This window comes from Lutjanus erythropterus, chromosome 23 (assembly GCF_056507025.1).
Source record: "Lutjanus erythropterus isolate fLutEry1 chromosome 23, fLutEry1.hap2, whole genome shotgun sequence".
Classification (NCBI taxonomy): Eukaryota; Metazoa; Chordata; class Actinopteri; order Lutjaniformes; family Lutjanidae; genus Lutjanus; species Lutjanus erythropterus.
In genome coordinates this window covers 17,277,874-17,296,627 of record NC_139339.1, presented here as the reverse complement: position 1 = coordinate 17,296,627, position 18,754 = coordinate 17,277,874, and the positions used below count along the sequence as shown (strand labels likewise).

At 40.3% G+C, this 18,754-nt stretch overlaps 1 protein-coding gene across 1 annotated transcript in view; it reads right to left on the bottom strand.

Moving 5' to 3' along the window:
* Positions 1–18,754, bottom strand: part of shroom4 (shroom family member 4) — a 79,335-nt gene that overhangs the window by 38,967 nt on the left and 21,614 nt on the right. The window contains exon 2 of the mRNA XM_084711742.1: positions 9,244–9,395. Coding sequence (XP_084567868.1) covers positions 9,244–9,395 — 152 coding nt within the window. The remainder of the gene's footprint in view (positions 1–9,243; positions 9,396–18,754) is intronic.

The following is an 18,754-nucleotide window of genomic DNA, read 5'->3' as shown; positions in this document are numbered from 1 at the left end:
CACGTCTCAGCGGACGAGTTACTCGCTGACTAAAACAGAGAAACACACGCTTTCAAACTTCTCTGTCTACAGTGTTACTGCGTCACAATCAGTCGTTTACAGTCAAGGCCCTAATCAGACCCAGAATGGTGTGTGTGTATGTGTGTGTGTGTGTGTGTGTGTGTGTGTGTGTGTGTGTGTGTGTGCGTGTGTGTGTGTGTGCGTGTGTGTGTGTGTGCGTGTGTGTGTGTGTGTGTGTGTGTGTGTGTGAGGAAGAGGTCTTGAGGAATGCCAGGAATGTCTATTGTTCAGTTTGGGAAGGAGTGATGGGGGGCAGACTATTGTGTTTCAGGGTTCTTGGCACCACAGACCTCAGTCTTGCCCCAGTCTCCAGGGACCCAGCAGTACAAAAATCTAAACAACGGGATGTGTGTGTTTGTGTGTGTATGTGCACATTTTGCCCATCAATCTGTCTGCGGTAAAATTCCTAACAATCACATGCATGTGTGTGTGTGTGTGTGTGTGTGTGTGTGTGTGTGTGTGTATCTGGTCTGAAACGAGCATCTACGGACAGACTGAAATAGCGAGTCAGCATCTAGATGGAGAGGATCAGCACCGTATAACTGTTCCAGGAACAGATGAAAACAAATGTTTCAAATGAACAAGAACAAACAAACTGTGAAATTGAGCAGCGCTGCTGAAGCAGCTCACCGGTCAACACTGAGGACTGAGACAGAGAGAGATTACAGAGGAGGAGGAGGAGGAGGAGGAAGAGGACCGAGAAGAAGATTTTAAATAGCCCAGATGTGAGTTTTGGCTGGATATTAAAGCTTTGCCTTCACACAACCCTTTCTGACGGGAAAACTGCAGTTATATAAGATAAATATCACTCTCTCCAAACCCACCAAACTCCACAGGCAAAATCACAAATTTTACCTTGCTCAAGGTAAAACAGGAGCTGATGGTCAACCACTGCCTCAATCAGTTAGTCTGTTCGTACTATTGTGTGACTTTGGTGTTTTAAAAGGTTAGTTTCGATTCACCAAAGTCACACAATCACACAAACAGCCAAAGCAGGCTTACAAGACATATGGTAATTATTTACAAAATGCAGACCAGACACTTGAAGGTAGAAATAAGCAATGAATCCAACATTTGACATTTTATCATCTTATTGAGACCTAGCAAACATTTGTCTATGTGCAGTGGTGTGTCTCTGTCCGCCTGGCAAAGATAAATCCAATACTCACTCTCCTTTTAGCTCTGTTTTTGGTCTCCACCAACTCCTGAGGCAAATATCTTTTTAGTTGCTAATTGCTCCACTAAGTTCACCAGCTAGTCGCTAACTTTGTCTGTCTGTTGTTTGGCACTGAACAAGTCATGTACAGCAGGTTTATCAGAGCTTTTTCTAAGCTAATGAGTTAACAATTATGTTGTTTTAGCTTGAAATATGGCTTGACGTCCCTCCAGATTTTAAATATCCATTGTCTTTTCATCTGCTGATCAATCAGAAAGTGATTACTTGATAACAATAATTCAGATTCTATACGTTTATACGACTTGCAACCTGGAACATAGCAGTACAACTTTGAGTGAGTGTGACGTCCAAAATGTCCAAAATACCACCTATGAGAAAAACCATTCAAACCAGTCAGTGCAGATATAAAATGAAATGTGATTCTACAAATGTGTGACCTTTTTCTTGCTTCTCATTTCTTGAAAAACTAATGAGCAAACGTTTGACAATGTGAGAAGGACCAGTGACGGCCGAGCGAGTGGTCACATCATGTTTCAGTTTATTCCTATCATGTGTCATTTTTGTTTGTTTGTATCCAATGTATGCATTGTTTACCTGAGTTAATAAATCTGAATCTGAGGAACGAAACGTGTCAAAACATGTCAAAATGTAATTTTACCTAAAGTGCCCCCTTTTCTCTTTCACCCACTTTCCCTGTTTCCATTCTTTCATCTCTTCTTCCTCCTCCTCCTCCTCCTCGTGCCCATCCAGCCTTCAGGCAAAATAAATGTTTAGTGAACGTGTAGCTCAGATGAAAGACTGAGCCGAGATGAAAGAGGTCTGTCATAAAGTCATGTTTACCCTGTCAAAACATCAAACATGATATCAGTCTCTCTTGTAATTACCATTTTAATTTCCTTATGTTCGCTCCTCCTCTTCGCTGTGAGCGTTTCATGCTGCCACGCAACTCCGGCCTGCATCGGAGTTTGAGGGCTATTTCCTGCTCTGTTGCTCTGTAATCTGACAGGTTTTGCTTTTCCAAACTTTTGTTTTGATTTGCTTCTGAATTTGACAGAAATTTCCTTCCAGAGTGAGATTTCTACTGTTTGTAGAAAGTGACATGAAGAGATTGAGATCACAAAACTACAACAAACAGCTGCAGTTTTAATGGGTAGAGGGTGGGTTTTGTTTGGCAAATAGTAACAGGCTGAATATGAAAGCACTTTCTAGAAACACATAAATTTAGAGGAATAAAACTGCACTGGTTTAAAGGGATAGACTGGAATTTTTGAAGTGGGGATGTATGAGGTACTTATTCAGTCAGTGAATTACCTATGGAAGGTGGTGGTAGATACACCCCCAGTTTGGAGAAGCAGCACGACTGTGTACACTATATTTAGAATGGTTTTACTGCTTTACAGCTGCTATTAGTTTGTTTTAACAGAGCAGCTGAAATTTATGCCTTAAAATATGAGCATATGTGTCGTTTTATGCTAAGCATGTGGAATAAAAATGGATCCGTTTATTCAGAAAATGTTACTGGATTTGCAATGCTACTTTCCGTTCATCAATGGGAATTCCTATTATATGTTTTAAATTAGTTTTAAATATATACATATCATGATAGACCCGGAATGTGTAAATATTCCTTTCAGCCTACATGTATTGATTGTTTGACTACAAAAGCACAGTGTCAGGTCTTGATGAGCAAAATTCAAACTTATAAGAGCAGCGAACAAATGCTCTTTGGCGAAATCTACAAGAATAACTTTCATTTTTATCTCTCTTGTACCTGTGCCTTCCTTCAGTATCAAGTAACAAACTGAGTCGATAAAGATGAGCAGGACATGAAATGGCCTGTCCATACAGTGTTACACACCACCATACACACACACACCTGCATCTAAAGAGCCGCGTCCTGTTCCATCAGTGGCTGTAAATAAACTGTTTGGTCTTTGTCCACTTCCCATTAAAACTGCTTCTTTTCACACACAACATAAACACGAATTTCACCGACACATTAAGTCCAAGGTGGACAGGAAGGGAGACTTTGCAAAGACCAGGAAATGATGCAAAAGTTGAAGAATGTCCTCCTGCCTCTTCCACGGCTGCCCACTGAGACAAAACCCACACACACACACTCGCACGCACACACACACACACACTCACACGCACACACATACACACAGTAGAGTTGGATCTAACAAAAGGTCGGTGAAAACAGGAAGTACTATAGAAGAAACATTTCCAGGTCAAGCCAACAAAACATCCCCCACATTCTTTCCCCTCCAGAAATATAGTGGAAAAATCATCAGTCAAAGCAGCCCAAAAGATGTAAAGAGACAGAAATACTCCTGCTGTTTAATGGTGGTGACACAGCTTTGGAAAAAAGGGTGGACGGCTGAAAGGTCACATGCAAAAAAAAAAAAAAAAAAAAATCTGTGTCAGAGCTCCTCATTCAACATCTAAAATTTTACAGTAAAGACTGTAAATATGTGATGTGCAAAATAACAAGTCATAAATGTCACATTTACACCATCACTGCATATTTTAGTACTTTGCACACAACAGTAGTGTGCTCTTTAGAATGTATATTTGTGGAAGGAAACACAGTTGACAAAACAATCTCATCACACTGTCCACTTAGTAACCAGTCAATCTGGAGACGTTCCGTATGTTTTCACTTGTAAGAGGTCCTTGGCTGAGAAAATACGGAGAACCTCCAGTCTAGACGGAACAACTAATGGAAATAATCTGCAGCCCTACATCATATATGTGAATTATGTTGAACGAAATCTGTATCACAGTTTTGCTTTTTTTTTTTGCACACTCAGAGTACACCGCATTCTTCAAGATAATGGCTCCCTTAATTAAGAGAAAAATACAACACTAGTTAGCATCAGTGTGGGCCCTTTTTACCATCAGTTGGCCTGTTAAAATGTCTATAAAGCATCTGTCCTGAAATAAAAACTAAAACACTGCTGTCTTATCCCTCCACTGAACTGCTGGGCAGGCCAGTAAATTCCTGCGGTGTGCCAAATTTAGCCTGCAGGCCCGCTCTTCTCTCAGCAGCACAGGACAATGCAACAAGTCTGAATTGAATGTATTTTATTTAAAGAATGAACAATAATGTGAAGGGTGGAGGAAAAAGTCTGAACAATTACCGCTAAAGAAAAAGTGTTAAGCATTAGTGTCAGTGCGTCAAAATGTTGAAGAGTTTTAACATCCTTCTACATGAGAATCAAATGTTTTTCATTTCCGGTGTTACACAGCTCTGTATTATTAATGTAATGGAAACCTGTCAGGTACAATACACCCGTTTATGAATCCAATGCAAGCTTTCATTTCAAAGCTTCCCAGCCAGACTTTAATAGAGAAGCTGCACAAAAGCACCATTTTCCAACCTTTTGCTCAAGTTGAACAAATCATCGCGTCTCCTCGCCAACTCTACATTTCCTTCCTCTGCGTTTACATCATGTAATTAAATCCAATATGTACATTTTCCTTGCCCGCTCTCTCAGTGAAAAAGCCCATTTATTCACAAAAGCTCCTACAGTAAAATACTGTACAGGTCAGGGGGAACCCCAGTGTGTAATTTCCTGATGTTTCCAAGACAAGAAATTCACGTAGCTGCTCTCCATCTCAGTTTTAGGTGAAGTGAGTTTTAATTGAGCTTAGAATAACAGAAAAAGGCACAGACACAAATTTCTCACACTTACTAAAATACATGTAGACATGCACGCATGCACATATAAAAACATACATGGTGGAGTCCCACGGCTGGGCAGAAATGGTGAAAAATGTTTGGCGGGCAGCCATTTTGGAAGTCCAGGTAAAAGAAAGAGGTGGCCAAAGACATACATATAGAAACACTGACACTTTTAAGCAAAAAGTGTATCCTCCTGAAAGGTTTTGAAATTAACTACACTCAAAAGAGCTAAAAATGCAACACTTTCATTTTTGCTCGTACTTTTCCTGAGTTGAATTAAACACTCTAAGACTTCTTCTGTGCACACAAAAGTTTTATTTCTCTCAAACTTTGCTCATGAATTTGTAAAATTTGTGTTAGTGAGCACTTCTCCTTTGCCAAGATGATCATTCCACCTTTTTAACAAATCTGTGAACCAAATTAGAGAGAAACAAGTCTTCTGTGTGCAGAATATGGGAGTAAAAACCAAAGTGTTGCATTTATATTTTCGAGTATAATTATAACACAAACTAACCCTAACACTTTAAAAACGTAGTTTAACAAGGAAACTAAGATGCAAATAACTTAATGGAGCTGGTTTGTAACTCACTCACTCACTCACTCACTCACTCACTCACTCACTCACTCACTCACTCACTCACTCACTCACTCACTCACTCACTCACTCACTCACTCACTCACTCACTCACTCACTCACTCACTCACTCACTCACTCACTCACTCACTCACTCACGTCTAAAAACTGTAGATTCTCCACAAGGGGGAGCTGTTTGGTCATTGTCAGACCAGTTCTATATAAACCAAACTGCGCTTTCTTCATCTATGGAAGGAGAAAGTAAGAACAGCAACAGCTTTGATTTGTAGTTGAAGATATGTTGATGTTGCCACCTACAGTTGTCTACAGTTAGTTATACTTACTTGTATCATTTTTAATAAGGCTGTACCTGACTGAACTTTGCTTTTAACTACGCGTTCGCATACGCACCCCTACGCATCCCTATGCGTCATGGCCGCCTCGCGTATCCTGCATCCATTTGGAGCGATGGTTGTGCACGTCCTCAGAAATACTTACTTTTCTCTTGTGCGTGCATTACTCTCTCTATACATTATTTATATTTTGGCAGGAGCTCTCTAACCAAAACCAACCCACACAACTGCATTTTGACTGACAAGCTACTGACACTAATTGCCAATCTCAGCTTCAGTATTTGGGCAGGACCCTGCCGCACTTTCACCTGGACTCTCTGCCAATCACGTCACAGCCTTGGCCAGCCGGTTTTCAGCCATTACTGTAGGAACAAGGAACCCTCCACTGCCAGACTGCACACATATTGCTCGCTCAGGGATGATGAAATGCTCACATTTGCTCACTTGGCTCTTCTCGTATAGTTTTAACAGTGGAAAAGGGCCCTTCGTCAAAAGCCAGAACTTGTTACCACCTCCTTTAAAAACACAAGGGGACTGTTGGCACAGAGATGGCATGTGAATGGATGGACGCCTCTGTTGCTTTTTCTGACTCAGAAGGTCATTATTAGGTATGAAAAACCTGGTGTGCTTTTTATTAAGGGAGACAGAAATAACCTTATTGGCTTAAACCTCAGCATGTGAGGAGCATGTTAGACAAAGTATGAATATAACTGAACAATCAGTTAACATAACATAATCTGTACATGAATCAAGAAGGAAAATCATATTGTTGCCCTCAAATGTTTAGTATTCCTAAGAGGCGCAGGTGTAAATTAGTTGTTTGGTCTTTAACATGTCAGAAAATGTTTAAAATATTGATTGGTGTTTCCTAAAGCCCAACATAATGTTCCCAAATGTCTTTGTTTGTCCACAAACCAAAGATATTCAGTTTACTGTCAAAGATGACTCACATTTAAGGAACTGAAATCAAAGAAATGTGACTTAAAAATTATTCAAACCCAATAATCGCCTATCAAAACAGTTGCCAATTAATTTAAGGATCGACAATTGTTGCAGCTCTAGTAAACGCTTTATTTTAAACACCATGACCGTGTGTAAGCATGTGTGTGATGTAGCATAAAGCTCATGCTGGTGCCAAATCACCTAACAATTACAATGATATATACATTCCAAGAAGCATAAACATAATAATAAAGTTTTCCCAAAAGTTTCTCTACTGTCCTTGAATTGTCTTTGACATCATATCTCTGCGTCCCAGGTGCTATTTTTGTTGTCTCCAGGACAACAGGACATCCTTAATTTCTTGTGCTGGTAGAAAGGACACTTTGTAATGTGCCATTTGTTTGGAAAATCATGAACAACAAGGAACAGGGAAACAACTGTTGTCGTTACATATGGAGCACATAGAGTCTGGACAATGATGCACACATGGCTTTTAACACACACACACACACACACACACACACACACACACACACACACACACACACACACACACACACACACACACACACACACACACACACACACACACACACAGCGTTGGGAAAGCCCCTCAGAGTCAGACATGCTGCACATACCAGACACTGACACACACACAGTGGATTTAAATGGGTGGCATGCTCATAATGAGCAGCATTCCTGTGTTTGTCTGTTGGTCCTTCTGTCTGTGTAAGCCTGTGTGAATGTACATGGATACCGTATACGTGTGTGGAAATGCTGGTTTGTACTGTGTGTGCGTGTCTAACAGCATTACATGGGTGGGGTGGGTGGGGGGGTCTGCCTACTGCTGCAGAAACAGGAGCAGAAAACTCGGCAACACTGTGATTTCTGCTGGACGGCTGATCTGGTTTCGAAGCCAGAACAAGAAGCGCCGCTGCCAAACAGCTGTCTGAAGCTGTCTGGGAAGACAAAGTAATAGTTCGAACACCAGTGAAATCTGCCACACTGGTTTTAAATCTGAGCCCAACTGAGAAGTAGGGAAAGGACCGACGTCAAAGGGGCAGAGACGCTGAGAAAAATAACAGAACACATGAAATATAGTTTCTCTCTCTGGAAAGCCAAACATTTAAAACTTACTGCAAACTTTTTAAATCATTTGCTGCATTTCCACCTACGTCCACTAAGTGGCAACAGCACAAGGTAAAAAGAGATCTAGAGATAACTGATTAAAAATACCAAAATAATAATACCAGGTAAGGAACCAAGGGTCATTAAAAAAAGAGCATATAAATAATAAATAAATAAATAAATAAATGCACACAAATAAATACATATAATAAGCTCATGGGGGAGACAATACAAAAAAATGGAAATTCATCAAAAAATAAATGACAAAATCTGATTCATTTAGGTCTGTACATAGAAAAGAAAGGATAAAACTAACACCTGGGTGATAAGAAAGTGTTAAACTGAAAATGTTTCCTAGAGATCAACATGTAATTCAAACTTAAGCTGATATGCTGTTACATCTGAGCTCTGATCTGCAGCAGGTCACTTTCACCCAACACCCTCTAAGTCCCAGTTAAGACGCCAACTTAACTTTAGTCCACAGGATGGAAATATTACTGCCATTAGTTCTGCTTCCTGAGCCAAAATACCAACATCAGGCTGGGTGGAGTACAGTGGGAAACAGTTTCTCCTCCTGTACCAACTAGTGTCAGGGTGCTGCAAATAAACATTAAAGCTGCTCATATTAATGTTTTTATATCACGGATCACATGACTGCATGTAATGTGAAAGACATCACTTATAGAGACAAATCTGCAGTATTATCAACTGATTGTGCAAGCTTTTTAGCATCTTTTCTGTTTCACTTTCTACTATTTCTCTTTATTAATTCTATGTTACTGTGATTTCTGGAGTAAGAATTTCCTTCAGGATTAATAAAATCTTATCTGATCTGAATTTTAACAGGATTTCTGCACAGGAAAACAGAAATCTGTATTTTATCATCTTGTTGACTTGTTTCCTTTGAGATTCAAACACCATTCCAAATGATTACTCAACAAACACAATCCCAGACATCCACCAGCTTTCCTTCTGACACCCTGAGGGTCAAGGGTCACTTCCTGCGAGACGTTCTCTATCTGTGAAGCTCTGCCTTGATGAGTGTTCGCATGTCAGGCTCACAGATTCCTGAGCAGAGCGAGAACAGCACGGTCACCTCCTCCTCATCTCCTCTCTCACCTTCCTTCCCATTTCAGTGTGTGAACGCCAAGGCAAGAGTCGGCAAGAAGAAGAAGGAGACAGGCCGCTCACGCACATCCACTTTGGAGGACAACTTCACTTTGAAGTCACGAAAGCATGTGGAAAAACTTGCATGCATGCAGATATCATATAATGAACGTTTGTGCATCTATTTCTCATTGTTGTCGAGTCAAGTGTTTACCTCCTGACTGTGAGCTTCAGTATCCGGTACGATCCCTTGATGAGGATGAGGGCTTCCTGTCTGCTGCCGTAGAGGGCGGATCCATTTATGTTAATGAGCTCGTCGCCGACTTTCAGCTTCTCACACAGGGCGGCCTTTCCTCCATCCTCGATCTGCGGACAAAGATGTGATTGGTTGAGATAAAAGAGAAAAATTGGACGGCAAACAGAAGCACATTCACGTTAAGAAGAAGAGACACTTCTACGCTGCCAAGCAGACTCCTTTAAAACCCATTTTTGGAGACATTTTTGTCAAACTGTCTCCGTCCCCATGGCGATGCCGCCCTAAAGAGCATCTCCAAAACAGCCTGAAACACACATCCCACAGAAACCCGTCACATTCCTCTGTAATAGACTGTGTGTAAGTGTGTGTGCTGACTGAGGGTCACACAGTGGTGAGGCCTGTGTTGTTAAAGCATTGCTGGGATGTTTCATGGCGTTTTTCCAGGCTGCAGAGGGGTGAAACTTTGACGAGTGTGCGGTGCAGTGTGGTGTGAGGTTTGAGTTCAGCCATAAATCACATCAACAACAGACATTAAGAAAGAAAGAAGGGATGAAAGGAGGAGAGACAGACGGGAACACACACACTCACACAGATGAACGGGGTAACTGACCAACTTACTGACTGGACCAAAGACAGGAAAAGACTTGGTCCAACTATGACTGTAAAAGAATTAGTGGTGGATGTGATTTATTTTTCAAAGAGGAAATTTTGTAATATGTCACTTTGCAGTTCATTCTACTATAACAACATACTCATGCAAGAAACCACTGAAAATACTATACTCAACAAAACTATAAACTATAAATACATACAAAAGGTTTATTTGTCTAAAATTTTGTTCACAAATTAGTTAAAAATCTGTTAGTGAGCACTTTTCCTGCACCAAGATAATCCACTCACCTGACAGGTGTACATTACATTTGAGAAGCTGAAATCAGAGAATTTGAATATTTCTTCTTTCAAAAATGACTCAAAACAGTTGGTGATTAATTTAATAATTGATTAATAATTGTTCTAATTGTTCAGCTCTACTGAAATGTGCAATTTTATCATGAAAAAAGACATTTATTAGGCACTGAGCTATTACACATGGGGCAAAGCGTGACCCGCCCTACTCTGCCTCTGATTGGTTAGTGCTCTTTCAGTGGTTGGGTTGCTTAGGATTAGACAAGAGGAGAAATTGGTTAGGGTTATGGTAAGATTATATCTTAAAAACATAACAAAACAAATGTAGACTACCGCCGACAGCAGAAGCTTTGAAGCATTCAGGTCAGCTTTACTTTTTTAATATTCTTCATAATAAAGTACTGAAAAACACCTGGATGTCATTTTCACCCAGCTGAAAATTTTCTACCAATACCCAGCCTGAATACTCCAAATAATGCATAATGATGGCAATGGCAAAGGTATATGTGTCTTTTTCTTTGCTTTTTTATATTTTAGACTTTTTATGTTTGCAGAAAACCCTGCCTTTAGTTTCCCTTTTAGGGATTAACAAAGTATTTTGAAATTAACTAAATTTACAAAATGTACCATTAACACTTTTTGCAGTGGGTATACATCAAAGTGAAAGCAGCAACAAGTTTCTGTTAGAAGCAGGATTATTTGCAGCTTTTTCTAACCCAGGATATGTTTATTTTGCCAAAGGTACTGTGTTACTCAAGACGCAAAGAATGTAAACCTCAGTTCATATCAATGTTTACTGTGATAAAGAGCTATTTGGTATCTAATTGGAACAGTAAGAACTTTTTAGGATATCTTGGACTAAATAATATTTTTCTTGAATGGAGTTTGGTGCACGTTAAAGTATCTAAGAGTTTATTTCATGGATGACTGATACCATTAGGAAAACACTGGATTAAATGTTTACTGTGCAAGCATTTTTTCCCACATTTAATAGTCCACAAATACAAATCAGATCCTATATTTTCTCTGTTTTGTCAGGGGTTGCTCGGCAGGTCAGAATTAGGTGATATTACACTCCCTTTCAGGTATCAAACCCAGGTGAATTCCACCATCAACCCTGTATAAATACTGTTCATAAATGCCTCAGAGGCATATATAAAGAAACAAATTCCTGATTAAATAGTGTGAAAATGGAGAGCAGACTTGTCTCTCCCGCCATCATTCATTCATTCATTCTCTTGTTGCTGCTGTGGCTGCAGAAATCAAAGGAATGCATGTCATGGAAACACAGGTCCGATTTTATAGTTTTAGGGTTTTACAGACACGCACCGGGGAGCTTTGCATTGCAAGCCAACTCAAACATAAATCAAGATCTTTCATATATCAACTTGTGCTTTCGGCCATGTTCTCTTGGGTCTAATGCTGTCACGAATTCTGGCTTCAAAGGTTAATATTAGAAAATCTGATCCTGTTGTAATACCACTCCAAACAGGGGGAAACCCTGATGCGGGCAGCCACAGCTGAACTGGGCAACTTTTATCACAGCTTTTGCCTCTGATGTGGTCTGTCTTTGTAAGAGCCAAACAGTTTCATACTTTGCTTCTGTTGACTTTTCTTAAACCAGTTTAGGTGGACTGGGATCCAGTTTAAGACCTGGCTGATGAACTGACACTGCTGTCAAGTTTCTACTGACGTTGGCTTTGTTGTCAACATTAAGACGGATCTATTCATCATTTTTCTTCTCATTTTAATCAACTTTGAGCTGCTTCCATACTGACTCATGACGTGGCAAAGAAAAGGGATTTCAGGAAACACCTGAAACACTTTGAAACACTGGAGCACACAGTGTAAGGCACTGCAATATTATTATGCATAACATCACTGCCATGTCACTGTCTGGGGTTTAAACAAAAAATGATCCAGTGTCACGAAAATTTACATTTCAAAATATCACAATACATTGTTTTTGAGAACTGATAGTGACAGTAACAACATAGCATCACGATACTCAACTGTGTCGGTATTTTCTTACATTCCTAATGAAAGGATTGTTGGTTATGCCCTTTGAAAATTAAGCTTCTTCCACACACATTTCACAGAGAACACACACACACAGACATAAAAAGAGCCTCTGGCATGAGTTGAATGCATTTGACACAGTGTTTATGTTGATTTGTGTCTAATGAGTTTTTCATTATAAAAACAAACCAGAGGCAAAAATGGCTTCAGTGGTGGGATGTTTAACACTGCTTACAACGAGGATCACTGTTCACTTCAGTTCACACACACACAAAATTGAGAAGTTTGACTTGGGCTCAAAAAATAAAAATCTATTGCAGTGCATTGATTGAAATTTTAAGTTGTCTCACTTTTTTTTACAGTGCATGGTCACCACCTAGTCGCTAACTTTATCTGCAGTTAGCGTGCAGTAAATTTAATTATTGCATGCTTTTACTGTCAGAGGAGTGAGACTGAATCAAAACAGTAAAGTTACAAGCTACAATCAGAATCAAGTATTTAGAATAAATATCCTATAATACACTTACACTTTACTGATTTGGTCTAATTATTGTCATCTTTAAGACAAAAGAAAATGTTATAATATGTGATATTGTGCAGCTGCAGACGTCAACATGCTGAACGACAGCTACAGGACCCGCAGACCTCTCCAGACCAGTTCAAAGCAACATGCTAGACGTTATAATCTGAAATCGATCATGGAGGTGGAAGAGCCAAAGCAGAGAGACATTCAAGCCCTTATAAAACAACGCACTTTTAATGTTGTAGTCACTTCATGAAATATCAGTGGCATACGGACAGTGAATACATTTTGTCCTACTTAACCCTCGCAGATATCTCATTCTGTAAAGTTGTCCTGCTCAAGAGGGGTTTGCTATTTAAGGGTGTTTCTGCAGCTACAGGTACAGCAGTGAAATTTTGTGAAAAATTGTCATGTGATGCTTGATAAATAAATACACAACGTTATTAAACAACTCATCACATAACAAATCACACATGCACACATGCACACACAAACACACACACACACACACACACACACACACACACACACACACACACACACACACACACACACACACACACACACACACACACACACACACACAAGCTGTTCCTAAAAACATGCATGGTTAAGAAACTCAACTATACAGGAATAAAGTCACCTCTAATTAACCAGAAATGTAATACAAGCAGGACGCTGAAATAAACAAACAGACTAAAACACACATACAATTCAGTGTTTGAATCAGTGTATGGTTAAGCTCAAAAAGTAATCTGTCATTCTCCCATGAATAAGAGAGGGAAAGAGAGAAGGAAGAGGATGGGAAGGTGATGAAGATGAGGGGGAACAGCAGTAGAGGTGAGGGTGGAGTGAGGAAGGGCAGGGAGGGAGGGGTGATGGGAAGGTGAGGAAAAGCAGATGGAAAACATGAGGAGTGAGGAAGGGTGGGAAGACATGCGGATGAAGGGAGGAGGAGACAGGAAAAATGAAGGTTGAGAAGCATGAAGGGCAAAAACAAAAGAAATGAACAAGCACGAGGGAGGAAGAGACAGGGATGGGGATGAAGAGAGGTGACGATGTAGGATAGAAGGAAAGGAGACAAGGAGGAAAGAGGGAAGAGGCTGTTTTATATACTTAACCCCAGCCAGCAGGTATGCAGGGTGTAATTAGAGAGTGGTAATAAGAGAGTTTATTATGGGCAGAGTGGGCAGATGTATGTTTTCTGTGTGTGTGTGTGTGTGTGTGTGTGTGTGTGTGTGTGTGTGTGTGTGTGTGTGTGTGTGTGTGTGTGTGAGAGAGAGAGATGAAGTCATTAACCAAAGCTCGTTTCTTCACACAGGAGGGGTTGGAAGCTGACATCATATCTTTCCATTTTCAGTATTTTATAGTTTGGTTACACACTCCACAATGACTCGAGCAAGATTATTTCAGAGTTGAGATTTTATATGAATATTGTTTGGATGGCTGTACAGTGTATACAGAGGAAAGAGTCATGTTTCCATAGACTATTAGATTAATTGCAGCAGAATTAGCAATAGCAGATGGTGAAGTTGTAGTTAGTGGTAATGGGATGGAAAACTATGCGATACACCAGAGTATTTAGAAATTTCAAAGGTGTGATTTTCAATACTGTCATTGTGGATAAAGTCATCTAAAACATACTGTAGAAGCTGCAACTGTTTTATTGATGAAAAATAAAAAATATAAGATGAAAAGTATTTATTAAAACGGAACAGAATAACTGTTTGGAAAAGAAATAACTGTCTGGTCATTTCTGCTCTTTATCTAATCAATTAATGAGTTGTGGAATGATGAATTACCATGTATAACTTTATCTTGAGATGACTTCTCCCAACAACAAAAGCAATTTATTAGCCGCAGGATTGTATTCAATTGCCAGTCGCCACTACCAACTGCACATGATCTCCCTTTAGCTCACTGATGTGTCCCTATATGCTGTGGCAAAGTGTCATTATTTCCTATTTATTCATTATTCATTATTTAAACCCTGCAAGACTTTTCTAAATAGGCTAATTTCATATTAAGAGATAGAGAATCATAGGCTAGACAGTGTCATACATGCTGCAATGACCTCCATCACCAGAAGCTCAGTTTTTATCTTGTTGTTATTCTATATTCTGTATACTTGAAGATCTGCACCTCCCTGAGGGGATATTTTCCATCATCTTTGTTTGAAAAGTGCCCTTTTACATTTACCTGTGGTGGGACCATTGTGCCATTATTCCACCTCACCATGTTGTATAAAATGTATGAACATAGAATGGTCGGGCATTTTCGTTTTGCCACTGAACTGGCAACACAGGTAGTAACAGAGCTGGATCTGTCTGTCTTTAGCCTGTTCTTGGAGTCTATTGTGCCTCTTATTAACAGTGACAACATCTTAGCATTTTTGAATGGGCGTCTGTGAGCAGCTTGTGTGGCACATGTATGGAAATCTGACAGGCCCAGAGTTGAATATCTGATATTGAATGGCAAATCACTTGTCATGACCAGCCAAGCTGAAAACAATTCCAGTCACGGGCTGGTCAGTTGGTGCATCTTTAAAAAAAAAATAGGAATCAATCATATGTTAACTACTGCAGTTTTCCAGTGGTAGAGAAATTCACAAGAGTCATTTTGCAACAAACTGAAACGCACTCAACAACATGTGCCATCACTCCAATATTAAACAGGCAAAACGCTGAACAGTTCCAGAGATAAGCTTTCTGAAGTAGCGGAAGAAAACAAACTCTACCGATGCCAACTTATCAATAATAATTGATTATTTGTTCCATCCTAGCTCCATGTGATTCTCATCTGCTGGTCTGCCTCCCTTGATTGTTCTAAAAACCCTCTTTTCAGCTGTTTCTGTGTCAGTTTCAAAGCACTTTAGCTCAGTTTCACTCCCGTCTGACCTACATGCTGCAGTGTGTGTGTGTGTGTGTGTGTGTGTGTGTGTGTGTGTGCCATGCTTCTGTGGGATGTCCAGACAGGGTGAGGTCACTCCAGGCACTGAGGAGATGGAGAAGAATGCCCTCTCTGTGTGCTGAAACACACACACACACACACAACACACAGGTCAGACACACCCTTTTATTTTTAGATTTGAGGGGTGACTTCATGTGCATGTGCATGTGTACGTGTGTACAGTGGCGCGGTGCCCATCATTGTGGCCTGGAAAAAAACGGGAATCCCCATGCTGGTCACAGGTTGTCATCACTAAGCTATCACCTGACACACACACACACAAACACACACACACCAAAGTGCATGGAACAACAGCGTCTTTATCAAAAACTGAAACGATCAGCTCCAGCCTGATGATCATTAACAGTGGGGGTACAAAATTATCCTGCGGCAGTGTGTGTGTGTGTGTGTGTGTGTGTGTGTGTGTGTGTGTGTGTGTGTGTGTGTGTGTGTGTGTGTGTGTGCCTAGTTCTGACACAGATGATTAACACAGCAAACATCTGCCCTTCAGTATTAAACAGCAGGAGATACCCAAGTTTCTTTACACATCTGTACACATCTGAATGCGTGTGCGTGTGTGTGTGTGTGTGTGTGTGCGTGCGTGCGTACGTGCGTGACTAAACATGTGTATCTCAGACCTCACATTACTGAAAGGCTGAGATGGAGAAAATTAGTAGCTCACTGGATAACACAGCTGTAAGAAAGTCTGGAAGTGAACAGTGTGTGTATATACACATGCACCACAAAGCATGAGAGACTTAAAAACACACACACACACACACACACACACACACACACACACACACACACACACACACACACACAAAAGAAAAGATGCTCAAAACCCCTGGCAGACAGTCTAGTTTCGGAAAAGTTGTGTCACTGGGAAGATAGACAATTTAAATCTGCATTAAAGGGATAGTAACGAAGTCCATAGGCGAAATGAGTCATTTTAACTGGCGGAGCACAGGAGTTGCTGGTCTACTGCTGCTGAAGCTTGTTAGTTTGTTTGTGTTATTGTGTCAGATCTGTGTTTTAAGAGCTTATGTCAGATTCACAGAAGTCACACAATAACACAAACAAACTAACAGATCAAGCAGGGGTAGACCAGCAACTCCCATGTTCTATGAGGTTAAAATGACTGATTTTGCCTATGGAGTTTGGTTGGTTTGGATATAGCTATATTTAGCCTATATAATGTCAGTTTCCAGTCAGAAAAGACTGCCTGACGGCACTGTAAAGTGGTGGAAATATTCTTAATATAGTGTATACATAATAATCTGAACTATCCCTTTAACACAAACAATTGTAGAACACACGCGCGCACACACACACACAAAGATGCTCAAAGCCTTTGTCAGAGAGTATGGTGTGGGAAAAGTTGTGTCACTGGGGAGATACGCAACAGTTAAGGCTACATCTGCAGTAAAGCCATATCACCAGACTCTACTTTTACTTTGCAGAACACAAGAGTTGTTGGTCTACCACTGACTCGTTCTGCTAGTTTGTTTGTGTTATTGTGTGACCTGTGTGAATTCAAATTAATCTTTTAGAAGGCAGAAGTCACACAATAACACATATAAACCAACAGATGGATTCAGCGATAGCTGAGCAACTCCTGTGTTCTCCAACATAAAATTACTAATTTCACTAATGGAGTTTGGTTGGTCTGGAGATTATATGACTGTAACCGTCAGAAAAGGCTGTGTGACGTCAAGGTAAAGCGGTGAAAATATCCTTAATAGAGCATACATTTAATAATCTGAACTAACACACAGGTTTGTGCAACACACACACAAACACACAAAAGAAAAGATACTAAAAAAACACTGGCAGAAAGTACAGTTTGGGAAGAGCTGCGTTACTGGGAAGATGCACAACAATTTAAATCTGCCGTAACAGACACATATTTGTAAAACACAGACACACATGCGCACAACAGCTGGCACAGAAATAAAGTGAAGGAAACTGTTTCGCCTTTGTTTACATGAAGACATCCAGAGGATATAAGAGGATCTGTGCAGGCCTCGGACTGGAATCAATGTGTCATCGGTTTGAATGAAAAAAAGCTTACAGAAGATGAGACTCACACAGAGTGATACCCTGCCATCTTTGCTTTTTTACTATGATCTCATATGTTTATAGAATCTTTACAAAGTAATTATTCAGTTTGTGTCAAAGTTTAGAATAATAGTCCCTGTAGCATCTTTACCTACAGCTCCATGGTCCATTTTGGGTAAGACATCTCATCATTTTATTATTTTTTCTACTATGGATCAATTTTGGATCAATTCAGCACTATGGCAGCATTTTTTTTATTGCTACTACACCCCTGATTCACTCCACTGACAGCAGCACCCGAGGCTCATGATTACCACAGTATTTATAGCCATGTACCACAACATAAACCTGTAGAGTCTTTATATTGTCCAGGAGACACCAGGAGACAATGATAAGCAACATTAACTCGGTGTGTCATGGTTCTAAATAGAGCCATCAGTCTGACAGGTCAGCACATGCCCCGAGACCCTGCAGGAATCCCCTTGGCTCTGTGTGGCCCCCCAGGACAAAGACCCCCGGGGCAGGGAGGAGGAGAAGCTCCCAGGACCCCCTGCTGCACACCAGCTTCATGCTCCTGCTATTGTCTGCAAACATAATGTCTTAACCGAGAATTAAATTCACAAACAGCGGTTTGCAACATGGAAAGATGGTTGCTGGAAGAGCTGGAGGTGGAAGCTGCCAGTTCTTTTTGCAGCAGTGCTGAAGGTAGAGCCCAGTTTCTACCACATTTCCTGTTTTCATAGAGTTTGAATTCACCTTAATTTCCACTGTGGGCACAGAGCTACTTATAGTCACAAGTCTGAGTCACTTGTTTGACCTACTCTCCAGAATGAGGTTGAGACTGCAAATGCACAAACTACTGCATAAACTCAACTTGCGCGTGGGAAGACCTAGACACTACCAGTTCCAGGGGTTAGGGTTCAATTCTCAGCGTAGCTACCAGAAGGTTTCTCATTCTTTATTTACTTACTGCATCTCCAATTAAAAAAAAAACACAAAAAAAAGCCAGGA